Raw genomic sequence first — 19,358 nt, 5'->3', positions numbered from 1 at the left:
CGTATGCGGTATAGGGGAGAATATATACGGCACAGGGGCGTATTCAGGAATTTAGACCTCACAACTCGCTGGGAAATACACCTGAAGGACCGTGTAGGCGATCAACGTGCTATTGTTCTGTGGCTGCGCCGTTCGAAGAATGGTGGGTTGGAACTTGCACAACGTCACACTTCCCGAACTCTGTAATGAGGATAATCAGTGGGATAATTTAGGGGTCTGAAGGTCATGAGAGGGGCAATGGTCACTACTGTCACCCTCCTTGGTCACGGTTACCATAACATAAACACTAACCACTGCAGATCACAAGGACTAAGTTGTTATTGCACGTTACAATTAGCGATCCCCTTGAGTGACTCCAGACAATATATACACAAAACCGCGCAGTGAAACAGGCCGTGAGACTTGTTGGGGTGTAGGGGGATTGGGCTTCCCCATGCGTCCGCTCCCTCATTATAGGCAACACTGGATTGTGTTGAGCTTCTAGGTAAGGCATGGAATCCTGGAAGAGACATTGTGCTGTCGTCAAAACAAACACGAGCAAAAAGTCGCACTTTGAATATAGTTTTACTCAACGAAAGCACAACAATGCGACAACGCGAATGTTTTCAAGGTCAAAATATGTCGCGTTGTCACATTGTCACCCCATCAAAAATGTGTCAAAAAGCGGCAGATGCGAGACATTGATAACGTCGCTATGTGACCCTTTTCGATCTACGTATTCGCAGAAATACTAGTAGTTAATATATGCTTTTCAAAACTCTTGTGATCTTTGATTGGCCCCACCGATTCTATCATCCGTATCGCAACGACGATAGGGGCTTCCAGACATAATTACAAGTCTTAATCGTTGCATTGCAAATTATTTCATATATATGTATCGCATTGTCATGCTTTTGTAAAATTGAAATACAATATACAAAATGAAATAAAGTTATTATTTAAAGTGCGACATAGCGAGAATGCACCTATGGGCAAAATGTCGCGTTGTTTCATTGTCGCATTTTGGTCTGTCAATGTTGACATTTTTTGCTGCTTTTTGTAAGGATTTCAGCACGACAATGCGATAACGCAACAACGTCCCTTCTTAGATTCCGCGGTAATTAATTACTGACTGAGTGCATATATTTCTTCATAATATTTATATTTTACCGGAATCTTAACAAACGAAATCCGTATATATGCACGTCGCTATGCATATAGTGTATCACGTCGCTGTGCGTAGTGTCTGTTGCTTGGGAGCATCCCGTGTCAAGAGGCGCAGCATTCACGCCCATTTAACTTACCTGTATAGTAGGGCTGTAACGATGCATCGAACTATCGATGGATTGCAATTGTTGCAATGAGTCTCCAATAGCAATTAATCGATGGTAGAAAAGAAAAACTATCGATGCGTCGATAGTATGTGTGACTATTGATAGTTTAGTAATTGATGGTTGTTTGTTTTAATTAACTATTAGCTATTAAAACTGTTTGTTTTGTATTTTTGGATTGTTTGGGTGCAGACTTGCAGCTTCATTGAGTTTATGTTTTAACTGTTTACTTGATCTGGGTTTCAAGTTTCTTGTCAGTTATTAAAAGAGACTGAACCTACTTAAACTTGTTTTCATTTCACATAAACAGTACATTCATTTGGGAAATGACTTCAAATAAGACAATTAAAAAAGTATTCCCTCCCAAGCAACGTTTTACCACATGTTGCACAAAACTATAAGTGGTTAAAGCGTTTGCACTTTACGCAAAAGACCCGGGTTCGATTACCCACATGGGTTCAAAGTGTGAAGCCCATTTCTGGTGTCCTATTGCTGGAATATTGCTAAAAGCGGCGTAAAACCAAACTCACTCACTTAATCACAAAACCAAACTGTTTTCCCATAGGCTTCCATAGTTACGTTGTATTTCTTAAAATAACCAGACCCTTAACAGCGATTGCATGTACATATATGCACAATGTCACCTTAAAGCTGCAATTAAAAACAAGTTTTGGATTGGTTAACCAATTCCTTTTCCGACTACAGGAAGCTGAACACAGCAACCCCAGTTCCGCACCAAATGTCACCTGCTTGATATCACTGCTCACATTCAGCATAAGTCATCCTGTTAAAAAAGACAGCACCTAACACTGAACAGATATGGTCAGGTTTAATTACTGGATGCATTGAAACAACACAAAAAACATACACAAAATCATACGATCACATCTGTCAGATAATTCCGTCTACGTTGAAGGTTCCTATGAAAAGTGCTTGTTATATACTACGGAATCTGATTTGGTGAAGTATAGCCTCTTATAGCATTCTTTCGGTGATAGTCTAGATTTTCCTACAGTAGAGCAGCGTCCAATAGCTTAGTCACAATATCAGTTCCGCGAGTTCACACTTCTTCGAGCGATACTGAATCTGTAGGTCAGTCATTTCATTTTTCCGATAGCCCACCTACCAAATATCAAATGACAAGACTTGCCTACTATACGGGTTAATGGGATAGGGTACGCATTCAGCACTTACATGTACTTCGTCAAAAATAATTATTTTATTATTGTAAAACTGCCTTTCCTCATATTGTTACATACGGTACAGAACAGCTTACAAGCGAAGTTCATTACCACAGTCATGTATATAGGTCACGGTCTTCTGTCATAGTTCACCAAACGTACATACAGCATGCTTTACCATGCAATTTAAGCGTCTATTCCATTTTCATCTAGTTCTGTATCGATAGAAAATAGTACATTATCAGTAATTTAACTAAGTTATTGTTTTCTTTAGTAGTTCACTAAGATGTACCTTCCAATTTGTATTTTTAAGACCTTATGGTCTCTGCTACATTAGCTCCGTATATATCGAAAGTACACGAAGCCAATAGCAAAATTGTCGTCAAAACACATTTACTGTGGTCACCTAATTAAATAATCCATAATAAAACCTTCTATTACTGAAACTACAACTTAGGTATATCCTCTACCATGCTTATATATGGTTCATTATCTACCAACTATGTATATTTGTATGTTATGTCTTGCTTGAATAAACCTAAGGAGCTCACAGCTCTCGCATGTCTTATTTCTAGGCTCGCTCACAATAACTAACTGCCCTGACTGTACCTTTAGCTCAAGTAGCTCAAGGCTGTCTTAGTGTTGTAGACGGTTGTATCGAATGATGACCACGTGACCTGTAGAGGAGTACATACGACCGAGAGGTGTGTGGTAAGTATAGAAAGAACAGCCTGTATAGCAATTCCCGAACGCAAACAAGCCAAATTCACAGTTGTTATCGTGTTCATGAGATTGAGAAATTTAGCGTGAGTCAGTGGGAATACTGAGCTGTGGGCACCCACCTGGATGTTAATCACACCTTTTCATGACAACAACAATTGAACACGCCCTTATACATCACCAGTCACTGTCCCCTTCCACCTTCTCAGATATCTTAGACTTGTCACACTGCTGTGAATAAACACAATACAGACTGAACATTCGACAACTCTATGTTTGCAATAGCTAGATTAACACGACGCTGCTTCATGGTGTTATCAGTAAAACGCTTGTCTCGAAGTCAATATTCAATGTCCAGACATTTTCGAGTGCTGTTTATTAAATCTTCAGGACTATTTGCAGCAGGGTATGTTTATGTTTATGGCTGTTTACACCAGGTGTATGTGTACAGGTCTATATTTTATACTCGGAGAGACAAGTTATCAGAGTTTGCATCTTGTTGTTAATAGATGTAATAGAACCATGACTACTGACCGCGTTTATTGACATGTTTTATCATTGCTGACCAAGCTTGTTTCCGGCACCTATGTTATCGTGTTCCAATATTCACTGTACTGATGTCCTGTTGCATGTTTGTTTACAACTTCAAGGGCGAGCATTCCACAGCCACATGGAAGTGGTAGGGTAACTTGGTGTGCAATATGTAGACTTTATTCGGTGCAGATGTGATACGCAGTTAGAAGTTATATCTTTTAAGTCTCTGGGGTGATGAGATGGCTTGGGGAGGATTGGAGAGTGATATTGGACAGGTAGTGAAGGGGTGGCGAGGTGTTCTGGAGGGTGGGCGAGTGGTATTGGACAGGTAGTGAAGGGGTGGCGAGATGTTCTGGAGGGTGGGAGAGTGGTATTGGACAGGTAGTGAAGGGGTGGCGAGGTGCTCGGGAAGGTTGGAGAGTGGTATTGGACAGGTAGTAAATGTGTGGCGAGGTGTTCTGAAGGGTGAGTGAGTGGTATTTGAGACGTAGTGAAGGAGTGGCGAGGTGCTCTGGAGGGTGGGAGAGAGAGGGGTATTGGCGAGGTGCTCTGGATGGCGGGAGAGTAGTTTTGGGCAGGTAGTGAAGGGGTGGCGAGGTGTTGTTGAGGGTGGGAGAGTGGAATTGGACAGGAAGTAAAGGGGTGGCGAGGTGTTCTGGAGGGCGGGAGAGTGGTTTTGGACAGGTAGTGAAGGGGTGGCGAGATGTTCTGAGGGTGGGAGAGCGGTATGGACAGGTAGTGAAGGGGTGGCGAGGTGCTGGGGAGGGTGGGAGAGTGGTATTGGACAGGTAGTGAAGGGGTGGCGAGGTGTTCTGGAGGGTGGGAGAGTGGTATTGGACAGGTAGTAAATGTGTGGCGAGGTGTTCTGAAGGGTGAGTGAGTGGTATTTGAGACGTAGTGAAGGAGTGGCGAGGTGCTCTGGAGGGTGGGAGAGAGAGGGTATTTGAGGTGCTCTGGATGGCGGGAGAGAGAGGGGTTTTGGCGAGGTGCTCTGGAGGGTGGGAGAGAGAGGGGTATTGGCGAGGTGCTCTGGAGGGTGGGAGAGAGGTATTGGACAGGTAGTGAAGGGGTGGCGAGGTGTTGTTGAGGGTGGGAGAGTGGAATTGGACAGGTAGTAAAGGGGTGGCGAGGTGTTCTGGAGGGCGGGAGAGTGGTTTTGGACAGGTAGTGAAGGGGTGGCGAGGATGTTCTGGAGGGTGGGAGAATAGTATTGGACAGGTAGTGAAGGGGTGGCGAGGTGTTCTGGAGGGTGGGAGAGTGGTATTGGACAGGTAGTGAAGGGGTGGCGAGGTGTTCTGGAGGGTGGGAGAGTGGTATTGGACAGGTAGTGAAGGGGTGGCGAGGTGTTCTAGGAGGGTGGGAGAGTGGTATTGGCAGTAGTGAAGGGGTGGCGAGTGTTCTGAGGGTGGGAGAATGGTATTGGACAGGTAGTGAAGGGGTGGAGGGTGTTGTTGAGGGTGGGAGGAAGTAGTATTGGACATGTAGTGAAGGGGTGGCGAGGTGTTCTGAGGGTGGGAGAGTGGTATTGGACAGGTAGTGAAGGGGTGGCGAGGTGTTGTTGAGGGTGGGAGAGTGGTATTGGACAGGTAGTTAAGGGGTGGCGAGGTGTTCTAGAGGGTGGGAGAGTGGTATTGGACACGTAGTGAAGGGGTGTCGAGGTGTTCTGAAGGGTGGGTGAGTGGTATTGGACAGGTAGTGAAGGGGTGGCGAGGTGTTCTGGAGGGTGGGAGAGTGGTATTGGACAGGTAGTGAAGGGGTGGCGAGGTGTTCTTGAGGGTGGGAGAGTGGTATTGGACAGGTAGTGAAGGGGTGGCGAGGTGTTGTTGAGGGTTGGAGAGTGGTATTGGACAGGTAGTGAAGGGGTGGCGAGGTGTTCTGGAGGCTGGGAGAGTGGTATTGGACAGGTAGTGAAGGGGTGGCGAGGTGTTCTTGAAGGTGGGAGAGTGGTATTGGACAGGTAGTGAAGGGGTGGCGAGGTCTTCTGGAGGGTGGGAGAGTGGTATTGGACAAGTAGTGAAGGGGTGGCGAGGTGTTCAGAATGTTGGGAGAGTGGTATTGGACAGGTAGTGAAGGGGTGTCGAGGTGTTCTCGAGGTGGGAGGAGTGGTATTTGGACACACGTAGTGAAGGGGTGGCGAGGTGTTCAGAATGTTGGGGAGAGTAGTATTGGACAGGTAGTCAAGGGGTGGCGAGGTGTTCTGGATGTGGGGAGCGTGGTATTGGACACGTAGTAAATGTGTGGCGAGGTGTTCTGAAGGGTGAGTGAGTGGTATTTGAGACGTAGTGAAGGGAGGCGAGGTGCTCTGGAGGGTGGGAGAGAGAGGGGTATTGGCGAGGTGCTCTGGAGGGTGGGAGAGAGGTATTGGACAGGTACTGAAGGGTGGTTGTTGCGAGAGAGAGGTATTGGACAGGGTGGCTAGGTGCCCGGGAGGGTGTTAGAGAAGTGTATTTGACAGGTTGTGAAGGAGTAACGAGATGTTAAAGGGAGAATGAGGGAGATGGGTGGGCAAGTAGTGAAGAGTGCATAGATTTGGTTTTGGGGGTGGAGACGAGGAGCCAAGTATGGAGTGAATGGTGACAGAGGTGAGAGAGAGGTTAATACGAAGATCTATACATTTAGGTGGAAAGCAATCCATAGCTTGTCGTCAGCAATATATTGTTCGCGCAAGTCAATTCAGTGTGCTCACTGGGCTATGGCATTCATCACAACGTCACAAAAACAAGTCTATCGTGACTCGTCAGGCACGACACAGAGACGTTGGCATGACATCACAGTCTTGGAAGGTATATAAACCCGGCTCCCTGCTAGTCGGGATCAGTCAGCATGAATACTCTGGTTGCCATCGCTCTACTTCTCGTCGTCCCAGCCCTGTACGTCCAGGGTGGGAACATCCAGGTAAGCGATCTCTACTCCTCCTTCCTTAGTTTATCATCAAGACATGCAGGTTTATTCTATATCGCCATACCTGATATTCACCTAGTTGTGAGACAGCCATCTGTATGCTAGACTTTCCAGGCCCATGGGTAAATAACGATTCCAGAGACGACCTCTCACCTTCGCTGTATCCTTGTAATGTCTTTGATTCGCTGGAAAGGTAGTTAACGTGAAGGGTCGTGTTTAATCAGTAAGAATCCTGCCTTACGACACGATACCAGGACCGTCAGCACTGATGTATGTAGTGAATGTAGTGTTCGTGTGTTCAGCGTCAATGCACAACTTGGTAGTTTGACATGTAAAGGCTGAACATGTTTCAGGTTCAGTAAACACCTTTTGGGTGTGTGCATACCTACAAACAATCTAGGTTTATTTCTCACAGTGCACTGTTATACAGGTTTGAATACATCTTTGTAACTGTCTATGTCAATCGAGTTGCATCCCTTAGCGTAAGCAGGTTCTAATTATGGATCTTGTCAACAGCAAGTACTTATCCTTTGGGGCTTTCCTGGGGTGGAATATGACCGAAACACTATTTAACGCAGAATACTCACTTTTTAAACAGCGCTCTGATTCACATCTCCTGTTGTTGGGCATAACAAACAGAAGAACATGTGACCTGATGTCCTGAAACTAGGAGCGTGTCTACGACTGTAATCAATAATCGCTAAGTATCATTATGATCTGAATGTTAGATCGCATTGCAGTTTTATGGAGGTCTGAGGTTTACTGTCTTCTATCCTTTGCAGACGGCTCCACCACCGGCTCCAACGACTCCACCAGTGGGGACTGGTTCGCCACAAGGTGGCAACCCTCCAAACCGTGAGTATTCGTCCGCCGCATACTTGCTTAAACTTCTTTGAACCGTGAGATTATGAAAAGTTCATCCGAATTAACAAGCGACTTTGCACATTACCCCGCGCCTCTGTTGGATGATAATTCCTCCTTTGGGAAACCGCATTTTATGCTTTTGTCTTGAGATGAATTGGTACAAAAGCATACTTAGGAACACTTAAACCACACACTTGTCGCTTTTCGATATACCGTTGTCTTGAGATGAATTGGTACAAAAACATACTTAGGAACACTTAAACCACACACTTGTCGCTTTTCGATATACCGTTTTCTGAAGGCTTGAGAACGCTAGATTAACTACAGTTAAATCTATGAGACCTACCTGGTGTAATGACAGTTTCTAAAGTGGGTGATGAGTGAATCAAGTTTTACGCCGCAATTATTCAGCCATATGACGGTGGTGACTGATGGTGAATATCGGGCATGTTTACACACGTATTAACAGGCAGCTAATGAGGAGTTGCTATACCATCATATCGATGTCAAGAATGAGATGGCACACTATGCGCCTCCACCCTGGAGACAGGCCTCACTGTTGTACGTGAATACAGGGGGTAGCCTAACTTCACTTTTACAACGTCACTACAGAGATAACGTCAAGCAATGCGTTTACATAAAGCAAGGTCGTCAACAGCTGAGTCGGTGTCCTCTGATTATATACCCAGTCTTTGATCCCATTCTTCTTTAAAGGAACATGATATATTTCCCAGGCTGGGAACGACACTACATTGTCCCAGCGTCACGCCTTCGTGGCCACGTGTCATGCATACACACGTGGAATGTTGCCATGTTGTGACTGTTATTGATAATGCTTATAATCACTGAATAGAGCTGGCTAAACAGATCGCTAATCGGACATGTCGTCGATGGGAATCCATATCAATGATTATCGATATGAATATTGTGTCTTCGAAAATATCGTAAATAAGATATAGTGATGAAATTGAGTTTCGATTAACTCAGACAACAGACAAGGATAAGTCAATGGGCTGCTTCTAAATTATGTTCAGGAGGGTGTTTTTTGTTTGTAATCGCCTATATCTGTCACTACTCAATGATGTGAAAAATGTTGATTTCTTTAAGATGTTTTGGTTATTTTGGCTCAAGGTTACTTCGTCGATATTTATCGATTAGGTTAAAGATTATGGATCTCTATGATCTATATCGATAACCAGCGTTATTAATGGTTGTGTCGGATCCTCTGCCATCTCCACGATGGCGGAATGTACACGTCTTTGTTGACTGGATGTTAAAATCAAAACGCACTCCAAATGGATTTCAGAATGATCTTGTTATATCTTTAAGAATGTGACTTGTGTACACGTGTGTGGAAGATAAACTGTTATTTGCACTGTAAGACAGCCACATTTAGTACTATCATCCACACACATTTCGGTCACTGAAATTATGAATACATACAGCGATAAGGAAAGAGGTCAAATGTAACATATTTGGGATTACACTTTCGCAGTACAGACTCTAGGGCTTTTATAGGCTGATTCGAACCCACATTCTCAGAGTCAGGCATATGTAATCAGCAACCTTTCCCACTCGGCCACCGCGGATTCCACAACAATCGGCCGCCATATATAGCATGACCAGAAATTATTGAGAATTTTAGGAATATGTCTAATTGGATTTCTAGTATAAACAACCTTGACCAGCTATCAAGTGCTTGGTTTCATTCAAGAGAGACAACTCCGTTAATCCTTTTTCATTAATTTGTGAAGAGTTATCCCCCTTTGTTTACTTGCTAGCAGACGACATTTTCAGTGATCCTCAGGATGGATGATTTAGAGAAGGGGAAGTTGATTTTAGAGTATTATAACAAGGACATCAGATCAGCTAAAGTGATTTCAAGTAGAACAGGCATCCCCTTGTCCACTGTTTATCGTGTTTTGAAAAATATTGCAAATGGATATGGCATTGCAGGGGCGGAAACAGCTTTTTGAGAAAGGGGGTGCACACTATAGAGAAAAGGAGGGGTGCACACTTCATTTTCACCCGAGTTTCAATGGTCATTAAAAACAAATTTTCAGCACAAACACACACACACACACACACACACCCATCTGGGTCCGCCTATGCATTGAGCACCAGGGAGGCGCAGGTAGGCCCAGAAAATTTACTGTCTGTGACAGGAGGCGGCTTGTTTATTCTTGTTTCTAAAAACAAACGAAGGAGTTTAGAAAACGTAAGGCTGGATATGATTGATAGAGGAACTGTGGCTGTCTGTAAGGAGACAATTACAACTGGGCTGCATGCAATGGGTTGGCAGGAATTCCAGCATAGAAATTTTAACTGGGACAATGTGATTTTCTCAGATGAAAGTTCTGTGTGGCTGTTTCCTAATACACTGACCAAACAAACTGAAAAACCTTTGTATCAGCGCCCAAAGTACAGTCCGAAATTTAACGTGTGGGGTGGCATATCTGTGTTAGGGGCAACGCCCCTCTGTGTATTTGAAGGGAATATGAACAGTGAGCGGTACACAGATATTCTCGAGGGACATTTACTTCAATCTGCTCACGTGTTCTATGGAAATGTTTGGATTTTCCAGCAGGACAACGACCCAAAACATCGTTTAAAGCTTTCACAGGCCTGGGTTCGGACCCAAAATATGACATTATTAGATTGGCCAAGCTATAGCCCTGACCTAAATCCAATAGTAAATGTTTGGGGACTTATGAAGGAAAGTGTCAATAAGAAAAATCTGACAAATATTGCTGAAATGAAAGAAGAGGTGGTCCGATATTGGGACAGCATGGACCACGACTTTCTAGCTTCTTTGATCAGTAGTATGCCCCGCTGCATTGAAGCCTGCATTGCTGCCCATGGTGACTTGACAAAATACTAACTGTTCACCTGTCTTTGAATCTGGAGTTATGTTCTGCTAATATTCACATTTAATACGTGAGTAATGAGTGAAAATTTAAAAAAAAATTACAATCTTTAAATTCTCAATAATTTCTGGTTGTACTGTAGCTGGAATATCGCTGAGTGCGGCGTCAAACTAAACTCACTCACTCACTCCACAACAATGGACGTTTGGGAACTGGTTGTCTTGATCACGTGTTCTTGGTACCTACCTGAAAAGTGTAAATTGGCACGGTCCCGAAGCTTTGAATAAACGATGCCACTTTGAAAGTGGTCAAACGTGTTACACTGGAAGTATATTTCTAAATGTGCACACTGAATCGATGTACATTCGTTTGTTGTCCAAACAGCTAAACATATGTCCATGATGCTACTAATTGAAAAACAAAACATTTTGTAATCCCGTTACCATCGGACAGTGACTTTTTGTTGAACTAATGTTTATGCAGGTTTGTTAGAACCGTGCAAGGGGCCTTACATGTTTACCTTCATGACAAACGTCTAAAACATGCATCAACTCGGGACTTTTCGTTTACAGTGAGTGAGTGATTATGGTTTGCGCCGCTTTTAGCAATATTCAAACAATTTAACGGTGGGGGTCACTAGACATGGGCTATGGAAATCGAACCCGGTTCTTAGGCGTGACGAGTGAACGCTTTAACAACACGGCTACCCCACCGCCCCTCTTTAACAGCTGACACTGATACAGCTGAGCCCAAAGTAGCTTACACATCAGTAATTCTGTAACCTTGCAAGAGAAATCATCCCAAAATACAAATATAGTATCATGTGTAATCTTTGTGATATATTAGACGATAAAATCCCGTTTATCCGGATGCTAACCTACCTGCTGAAACGTCCGGATGAATGCATGTCTGGATTGACGAGTCATAGTTATGGAGTAACATCTTTAAATACATTTTTGATAACTCTGTAACTAGAATAATAGATAATGCAAGTTATGATTATCTGTACTCTGTGGAGAAATATTTTGGATTTGTCTAACATTCTTTGTACGTTCTTCCAGGATTTAGCCCCCATGCATTCATCGAGTTCATGAAAAAGCAAGCCAAACATGTCCTCGACTATGCGAAGGATTTGAAAGAAATCGGAGGGATCCTCGGTGCAGAACAGTTTGGTAAGTACAATCAAAACACAGCGATTATTTGACCGTAGACAAAAATATCTGAACTTTCTGAGTGAGTGAGTGGGTGAGTGGGTTGGTGGGTGGGTTGCATCGGCAATATCATGGCCATACAGCGAGTGTCAGTTTCAACTGTTTTTAGATATCAATAACATTCAAAACCAGTAGAGAAGCCATAATAAGGAAGTGAAGACATTCTTTCTGATTATTTCTTCTAAATACATCACTTCGAACATCCTGCCCACATTCAGCTGAGACGCTGAGATTGAACGGGAAAACTGTTCCAAGCGGCGTTGCACACTCTTTTCAAAGAATAATTGTGAACTGCGAGGGTGTGTGTGTGTGTGTGTGTGTGTGTGTGAGAGAGAGAGAGAGAGATAGACAGAGAGAGACAGAGCGAGTGTGTGATAATATTTGGCCACCTATTAGGATGCCCCCAAAATGGTAAATAACACATTGTGGGGTCATAACAAACTTCGAGCGCATTTCTATATACATGGAAAAAGGTATTGCAGCACCTATGATTTTTAAACTCAATATTTTCATTCATATTCAAATCATAATTAGCTTTGTGCCGAGTATAGTGCTAGACGACCTATTAGACACCGGTTCTAATCCCGAGAACAGAGTAGCACAACTAGCTTGGTGCCCGGCTCGACGTCGCTGGAATTTGATGTCATGGGGAAGATGGGGAAGGGTCCACTGGTCCACGTCATGGGGAAGGGTCCACTGGTCCACGTCATGGGGAAGGGTCCACTGGTCCACGTCATAGGGAAGGGTCCACTGGTCGGACGAAAGTCGATTTCTTTTGTCCATGACTAATGGTGCGGCTCGTTAAAGGGTACTGCACACTGGAAAATCTTGGAGCAAGTACCGTTTGACTGAGTTTCATTGATGGTGTTGTAGCGCCTTTCACATGACTATACTTGGCCTTGTGACGAAAATCAGATTTGCCATTTAATTGATCCGCACAGCAAGTTAAATGTCCGGATAAGATCCTTCGCTGTGATTCCTGGTAATATATGGATACTATGAAAATTATGGGGTGTTGCGATATTATTTTCCATTTGTGTATTTAGTCCCCACTTACGAAAAGCATAATATTCGGGTTATGTTCGCGCCTTGAATTGCAAGAGCTCCAGAGATTCGGGGACGCACTAAACATCTCCGTCAGTCCAGATTGGTCATGATGAGGCACCAGAAGGGGTGTGAAATTAGCACATACAGACAACACGAATTTGACAAATGTTTCCCCACACAAATACACACCATTAATGCATGCATTGAGCGAAAGTTGCTCCCGTGAACGTATGGCGGGTTTTCGAGGAATATATCTGGTCTGTCTTGAAGTACGAAAGCCTTTTGTGGTATATATTTTCCTGGTATGGAAAAGCGTTTTGATCTGGTATAAAATATATCGTGGAAAAGGTTCACTTTAATTTTTAGAATGTTTCATTGACTGTTTCAGACGAGGCGGCGTTGAACAAGAAAAAGGAGGATTTGGAAAATGTAGAAAGCGTCTTTGATTCCACTGAGGACTTCTTGCTAAAGGCTCTCTCTTCGCTCTATAAAAGTGAGACTCTGAGGTGGCTGGGCGGGCCGAAGGTCAGATGACGTGGCGGGGTGGGCAGAAGGTCAGATGACGGGCGGGGTAGGCAGGGGGCAGCGTGGGCAGGTCAGATGACAGGGCGGGGTAGGCAGGGGGCTGCGTGGACAGAAGGTCAGATGATGGGGCGGGGTAGGCAGGGGCCTGCGTGGGCAGGTCAGATGACAGGGCGGGTAGGCAGGGGCTGCGTGGGCAGGTCAGATGACGGGCGGGGTAGGCAGGGGGCTGCGTGGTCAGGTCAGATGACAGGGCAGGGTATGCAGGGGCTGCGTGGGCAGGTCAGATGACGGGCGGGGTAGGCAGGGGTTGCGTGGGCAGACGGTCAGATGACAGGGCGGGGTAGGCAGGGGCTGCGTGGGCAGGTCAGATGACGGGCGGGGTAGGCAGGGGGCTGCGTGGGCAGACGGTCAGATGACAGGGCAGGTGAGGGGGTAGGCAGGGGGCTGCGTGGACAGAAGGTCAGATGATGGGGCGGGTAGGCAGGGGCCTGCGTGGGCAGGTCAGATGACAGGGCAGGGGGTAGGCAGGGGCTGCGTGGGCAGGTCAGATGACGGGCAGAAGGGTAGGCAGGGGCTGCGTGGGTCAGGTCAGATGACAGGGCGGGGTATGCAGGGGGGCTGCGTGGGCAGGTCAGATGACGAGGCGGGGTAGGCAGGGGCAGCGTGGACAGAAGTGGGTGGGCAGAAGGTCAGATGATGGGCGGGGTGGGCAGAAAGTCAGGATGAAGGGGCAGGGTGGGCAGAAGGTCAGATGAAGGGCAGGGTAGGCAGGGGGCTGAGTGTCCAGAAGGTCAGATGACGTCTGCTGCGGGCGGGAGTGGGCAGAAGGTCAGATGAAGGGGGGAAGGGTGGGCAGAAGGTCAGATGACGGGGCTGCGGGGCGGGGTGGGCAGGGGGGCTGCGTGGGCTTTTGATGGGTAGTACATTTAAAATGCAAACGCTTCTTCCGGAAGAAAGCACTGGGGTCTCCTAGTGGTTTAAGTCGAAGATCTGACTTGACTACAACGTGTGTCGCCAATTTCCTGTGTCCCCGAAGCAATGTTCTGCATAATCACTTCGGAGGACACAGGAAACGGAGTCACACATTGTTGTCATGTGGGGAATCGAAGCCAGATCTTCGACCACTAGGCCACCCCAATGTTTTCTTCCGGAAGAATCGTTTGCATTCTAAATGGACTTCCCATCAAAAGTTTAGACTCACTAGTGTAAATGTAGCCAATTACTTCAGGCAACTGTATTAAACTAAATTTTGCAAAATATTCCGTACTGTTTAAAGGTACTGTTTACACATGAACTGATGTATTGTAAAACAAATTCGTACAGTTGAATAGATTATTGTAATGAGTTCAAGAAATGATAAAACCAAAGAAATGAAAATTGGCCGATTCCTAACAAAACTTTACACCAAAACACAGTTGTTCACATGCACGATATTTGCACATGGTTTTCAGCAATTCGATGCAATTCATCTGCATATGGTTTGCAGTTGGTTCCCCAGGTTAGTGGAGAGATCAATCTTCGATGAAACCATATACATACATATATACATAACAAATAGTGAGTGTTTTCAGTGAGTCTAAACTTTTGATGGGGAGTATATATGCTAACGAGTGATGTAGACATTGTGCTGCTATAACTCAATGCTGTGTTATTTCAGAGCCTGAAGGTGATGGTCCGGCCCCTCCTCCTATGTGTGGGAGTTTCGTGGAATATTTGAAAGACATCCATAAGGAAAGTAAGTCGTGAGAGTTATAGGATAAATTAGTTGCTCAGTATTACAATCTCGACTTTTCGTCTGGCTGAAGAAATCGCTCACTGAAGAAATAAAATATTCGCTAATGTGTGTTGATACTACAGTTATTGAAATATGAATATAAGAGCAGGATATTAAATAGGAATTGACGCTTGCCTATTATAGGGAAGTGTACATTATTACACTGAATAAAATCTTAATGGCCCACGCATGTACACACACGAACACGCGCACGCGCGCACACACACACACACACAAACAAACAAAAATCAAATGTATATTCGCTAATGCAAAAAGGAGATTGATTTTTCTTTTAATGCAATTTTCTCACAGATATTCCCTTTGATGAAAAAGTGGCAAAGGACCTGATAGCGGTCGACTTTGAGTGTCTTGGCGATAAGATCCAGGGAGCCTTTGACAAGTTTGATGAGGTTGCATCGGGTAAGAAATTAAAATATAATTGGTATCAGCTTGTGAGAAACGTGTGTCGCTCTCTCAATAACGTGTGTCCGGACAGCTTTTATGGTACTTATGTGAGGATCGATCCAAATTGACGCATTAGTGACATTAGATATGTTGATGCAATTCCCTATTTAGACTTGTATTGACATGTTCCTTGTGCTTGCTGATGGAAACTTGCCCGTGCATGTGTTTGCGTCCGGTGCCTACGGTGAGACAGGATGCGCTCTCCATTTCGAGAACACGTGATATCTGATAGTTATTCATAAACGAATGCTTATGATGTATATATTGTAGTTGTAATCGTATAATCGATGCTGCTTTCTAAGAAAGGTTCTTATTAATATGGAAAGGATTAGTCTCTTCGCTGCCAAACAGCACTGTGGGGAGTGTATGTGGATGATAAAACTATAATTAACTAATTACATCGCCTTGGAGAGTTGCATCCATGTTCGTGGCTTTAAAAACACTGTAATCTGTGAAACGTCAAAGAACTGCATCACTGGACTGTTTTACATACTCAATATAAAACTGAAATACTGTGAAACCAAAGTCGCTAACCCAAATGATTAATACTTGGTTTCTCTTGTGAGGGGTCGGGAGAGGTTATGAGTTGGGGTCAAGACTAACCAGTTAATGCATGAATAGTCAAGAAGCTGGTAAGCGGGCGACATGGGGATGTACAATTTATATGCGTCACTGGATATTTGAAGGTACTCCCAACCCCGAAGAGTTACTGGAGACGATTCTCCGCACCCTAGCCAGGATCACATCCATCAACCGAGCCGAGCGGATGTTCTTTGGAGCCCTAGTGAAAGTCTGTGAGTATAAGCATGCCCCTGCCATGCCACTCCTCACTCGCTAAGTCACGGGTGGACTCAAACAATAGCAATCATGCCCTTACGTCCAATTAGGAAGTCCTAGCTTAAGAAAAGCCACAGTTTTTCACGGCGTGCACTTAAGAAAATTAGACATAACTTACTTAGTTAGTGAGTGAAATATTTCCCTGTCATAACATGAAAACAAAAATGCCATAAAAACCGATCTTTCACATTAATATAATTATTGCTGATATATCGTACTTATGTTGATCATAGATGCCACTGATTATACTATGTGATCAGTATATAACTATATATGCACGCCCCGCCCCTGTATAATGCACCTAGCTCGTGAGTCATGCACAAAGTATAATACCACACTACACTAGATGTCAAAAGAAACGTTACCCTCCTACCTTTATGAAGTACTGAAAAACTATCAAAGATATGTTAGAAGGCATTAGTTTACAAGAAAGCTTTATAAAACAGCTTTATGCAAATCACGAAAAATATTTTCTCAAATGCATTCATATTTAGCTGAAATGCATCTTTTTCAGAAGATTTAAATTGTCCTATATTCGTGTCCATGCCGAAATAAACCAATAACAGTGATTTTGATGTCCAAAAGAAAGGTTGAAATAAAATTCTGCTTTGGGACAATGATAAACCATGTAAAGTCACCATTTTCAACTATTAAAACAAGAAACAACTGTTGTAGAGTGTGTAAAATTGTACAATAACCATTCCTATGATTTCAGTCTTTAAAAACATTTTCTACTGAATTGCATAAATGAAAACAAGTAAAACGTGTGTTTGATATTGTGAAAAAATGTTTAGGAACATCTAAAATTATCTTTGTTAAAGTTTTTGCTTGCAAAGTAACATTTTTCTATTTTCTGTGTACACATAGCAATATCAATCGCCAAAACGCAGCAATATTCAAGCAGTATTTGCATCCATGTCACAATGTAGAATGATTCTATGGGGTATGAAGGGAGCCTAGAATACATGATATGATACACAAGTACGAGAAATATGCCACGATTAAGAGCTAAAGAGAGAGAAAGAGCCATTGGGACGGTGCAGATGGGGTCGACATACAATGCTGTTGCCAACGCCCTCGGATGCCACCGTATCACGGTTATAAGACTTATTCAGAGCTTGAGACAGACTGGGGACCAAGAAGTGGACGTCAACGCATCACAACGCCAGCTGAAGATAGGTACCTCAGTCATTAAGGAAAGAGGGTAACGTTTATTTTGGCGTTTAGTGTATAATACCAGCACAATGCAATGCCAGGGGTATGTAGTTACTACTCTACCTTTCAGATCCAGAAGAGGAGGAAGAGGAGGAGGAGGAAGAGGGAGGAGATAAAAAGCGAGAGATGAAAGACGAACTGCTGAAGTTGCTGCTGAAGAGAGTGCTGGACAATGAACCAGCAAACAAACGTAGCTTTGGAGCTGTTCGCTCTCTCTTGGGCAGGAAGCACAGTAAATAGGTATATTCCATATACTGTTTCGTTCCTTCAAATGCCCTTTGAATTTCAGTAGTCCGTGCTGATTGCTCGTACTTAAAGACGTCTAAATCTATTGAAAAGTTAATTTCTTGCACTCTGAAATTAACAATTCCTAGTTTCATATTAAGAAACCAATTTCATGTAATTAAACATCTTATTCAATCCTTATAGATGTCTTTGTTCCACGTGTTTGTTTTAGAATTATTCAAATATCCACCCGTCACGAGGAAACAGTGAGTCTTCGTCCTGAAGCCCGTTCTCCATATGGGTTTCACCCTTGTAATTAGCGTCATGTGGTGTATTCTGATATAGTGGCTATTTGAGTATGGAGTGCTGTAAGGGACGTTTCCACGTTCTCACATTTTCGTGATCTCCAGCTTTGAAAACAAGGAAAATATATTCAAAGTACCAGAATTGCGAGCTTGCGAGACAGCTTTGAAAACAAGGAAAATATATTCAAAGTACCAGAATTGCGAGCTTGCGAGACAGCTTTGAAAACAAGGAAAATATATTCAAAGTACCAGAATTGCGAGATTGTGAGACAGCTTTGAAAACACGGAAAATATATTCAAAGTACCAGAATTGCGAGATTGCGAAAACAAATTTGGCCAAAATCTTTGCGTTCTGGGCCTAGATTTTCGAAGCTCTCTTAGCGCTAAGATAGTCGTAAGCGCCATACATTAACATTCACCAGGGAGACTATATAACGTTGTAGATTATCCCTGCATTAACTTACGACAATCGTAGCGCTAAGAGAGCTTCGAAAATCTAGGCCCAGGATGTTTATTTTCGGACCTAGTTTTTTGGCACGAATGCAAGGTTTAGACATGGTGAATCATCTGTCAATCTTGCCTCGTCAAACCAAGCAACACTTTTACACATGTTGCTATGGGTGGGTGGGTTGGCTTCAAGGCCGCTTTGAACAGTGAGTGAACAATTTAGGTGAGTGAGTGAGTGAGTTTTTATTAGGAATATTGCAGCAACATTGCAGGGGGGAGATACCAGACTGGGCTCTACCTATTATACCCATGTTGGGAAAGGAACCTTGAATCACTTGGCTAACCGACCTGACTTCCTTAGAGAAACCCCAGGTACCGTGCTGAAAAACATGAAAACATTATGGAGGCGAACCGGTTTCAGACAGTGTGAGGTGTGTGCTCCTGTGCATAGACCTCGGAGAGTCCTTGGATTAGTGACCAGATGTAACAGCTTGACTCCTGAGAGTTTCTAGGACTTCACTCCTGCCCCACACCGAAGCACATGTGATACATGTGGTCTCACCTTAAGCAAGTGAGTTTGTTCAAAACTGCCTCTGTTCACCAAGCAGAAAATGGGTACCCGGTGGGATAAGTCATGTGACTATGACCTTCTAGCGCTTCACAGACAGCTTGGGTTATCCCACGTAATAACAGTCAGATTGTGATTGTGCGTAGTTTTATTACATTTACATATAACTGCACAGGTAAACGTCGGAAATGCACCTGAACGCGAGATAGCCTTTTGACATAAAATTGAGTTTTAAAAATATATTAAAAGGATTCAAACTGGCTAAATTAACAAAGAGAAACTACAGACTTGAATTTCGTAGTTGGAACCAGTCTTCAGACAAAGACAGCTGCACCCTATGCCACCTGATCAAATTGATAAGA

At 43.8% G+C, this 19,358-nt stretch overlaps 2 protein-coding genes across 2 annotated transcripts; one reads left to right on the top strand and one right to left on the bottom strand.

The window, feature by feature from the left end:
* Positions 1–3,963: 3,963 nt before the first annotated feature.
* LOC124277909 (extensin-like) lies at positions 3,964–5,226 on the bottom strand. Its single transcript, XM_046713635.1, has one exon. It carries the CDS (start codon positions 5,224–5,226, stop codon positions 3,964–3,966), a length of 1,263 nt encoding a protein of 420 aa, XP_046569591.1.
* Positions 5,227–6,515: 1,289 nt separating this feature from the next.
* Positions 6,516–17,877, top strand: LOC124277984. Its single transcript, XM_046713712.1, has 8 exons — positions 6,516–6,640; positions 7,426–7,501; positions 11,439–11,549; positions 13,024–13,128; positions 14,818–14,895; positions 15,247–15,354; positions 16,086–16,193; positions 17,522–17,877. Exons 1-8 carry the CDS (start codon positions 6,569–6,571, stop codon positions 17,689–17,691), a joined length of 828 nt encoding a protein of 275 aa, XP_046569668.1. The 5' UTR covers positions 6,516–6,568; the 3' UTR covers positions 17,692–17,877.
* Positions 17,878–19,358: the final 1,481 nt, after the last annotated feature.

The sequence above is a fragment of the Haliotis rubra genome, unplaced genomic scaffold (assembly GCF_003918875.1).
Source record: "Haliotis rubra isolate DU_JTF1 unplaced genomic scaffold, ASM391887v1 Scf23, whole genome shotgun sequence".
NCBI classification, from domain to species: Eukaryota; Metazoa; Mollusca; class Gastropoda; order Lepetellida; family Haliotidae; genus Haliotis; species Haliotis rubra.
The sequence above is the reverse complement of the archived record's forward strand: the minus strand, read 5'-3'. Positions and strand labels throughout refer to the sequence as shown.

Bases quoted from the DNA above. Each gene is read 5' to 3' on its own strand.
- LOC124277909 (XM_046713635.1), bottom strand. From the start codon at position 5,226: ATGTCCAATACTACTTCCTCCCACCCTCAACAACACCCTCCACCCCTT.
- LOC124277984 (XM_046713712.1), top strand. From the start codon at position 6,569: ATGAATACTCTGGTTGCCATCGCTCTACTTCTCGTCGTCCCAGCCCTG. The intron at 6,641-7,425 runs GTAAGCGATCTC...TTCTATCCTTTG, and splicing joins TCCAGGGTGGGAACATCCAG to CAGACGGCTCCACCACCGGC. The intron at 11,550-13,023 runs GTAAGTACAATC...TGACTGTTTCAG, and splicing joins CCTCGGTGCAGAACAGTTTG to ACGAGGCGGCGTTGAACAAG.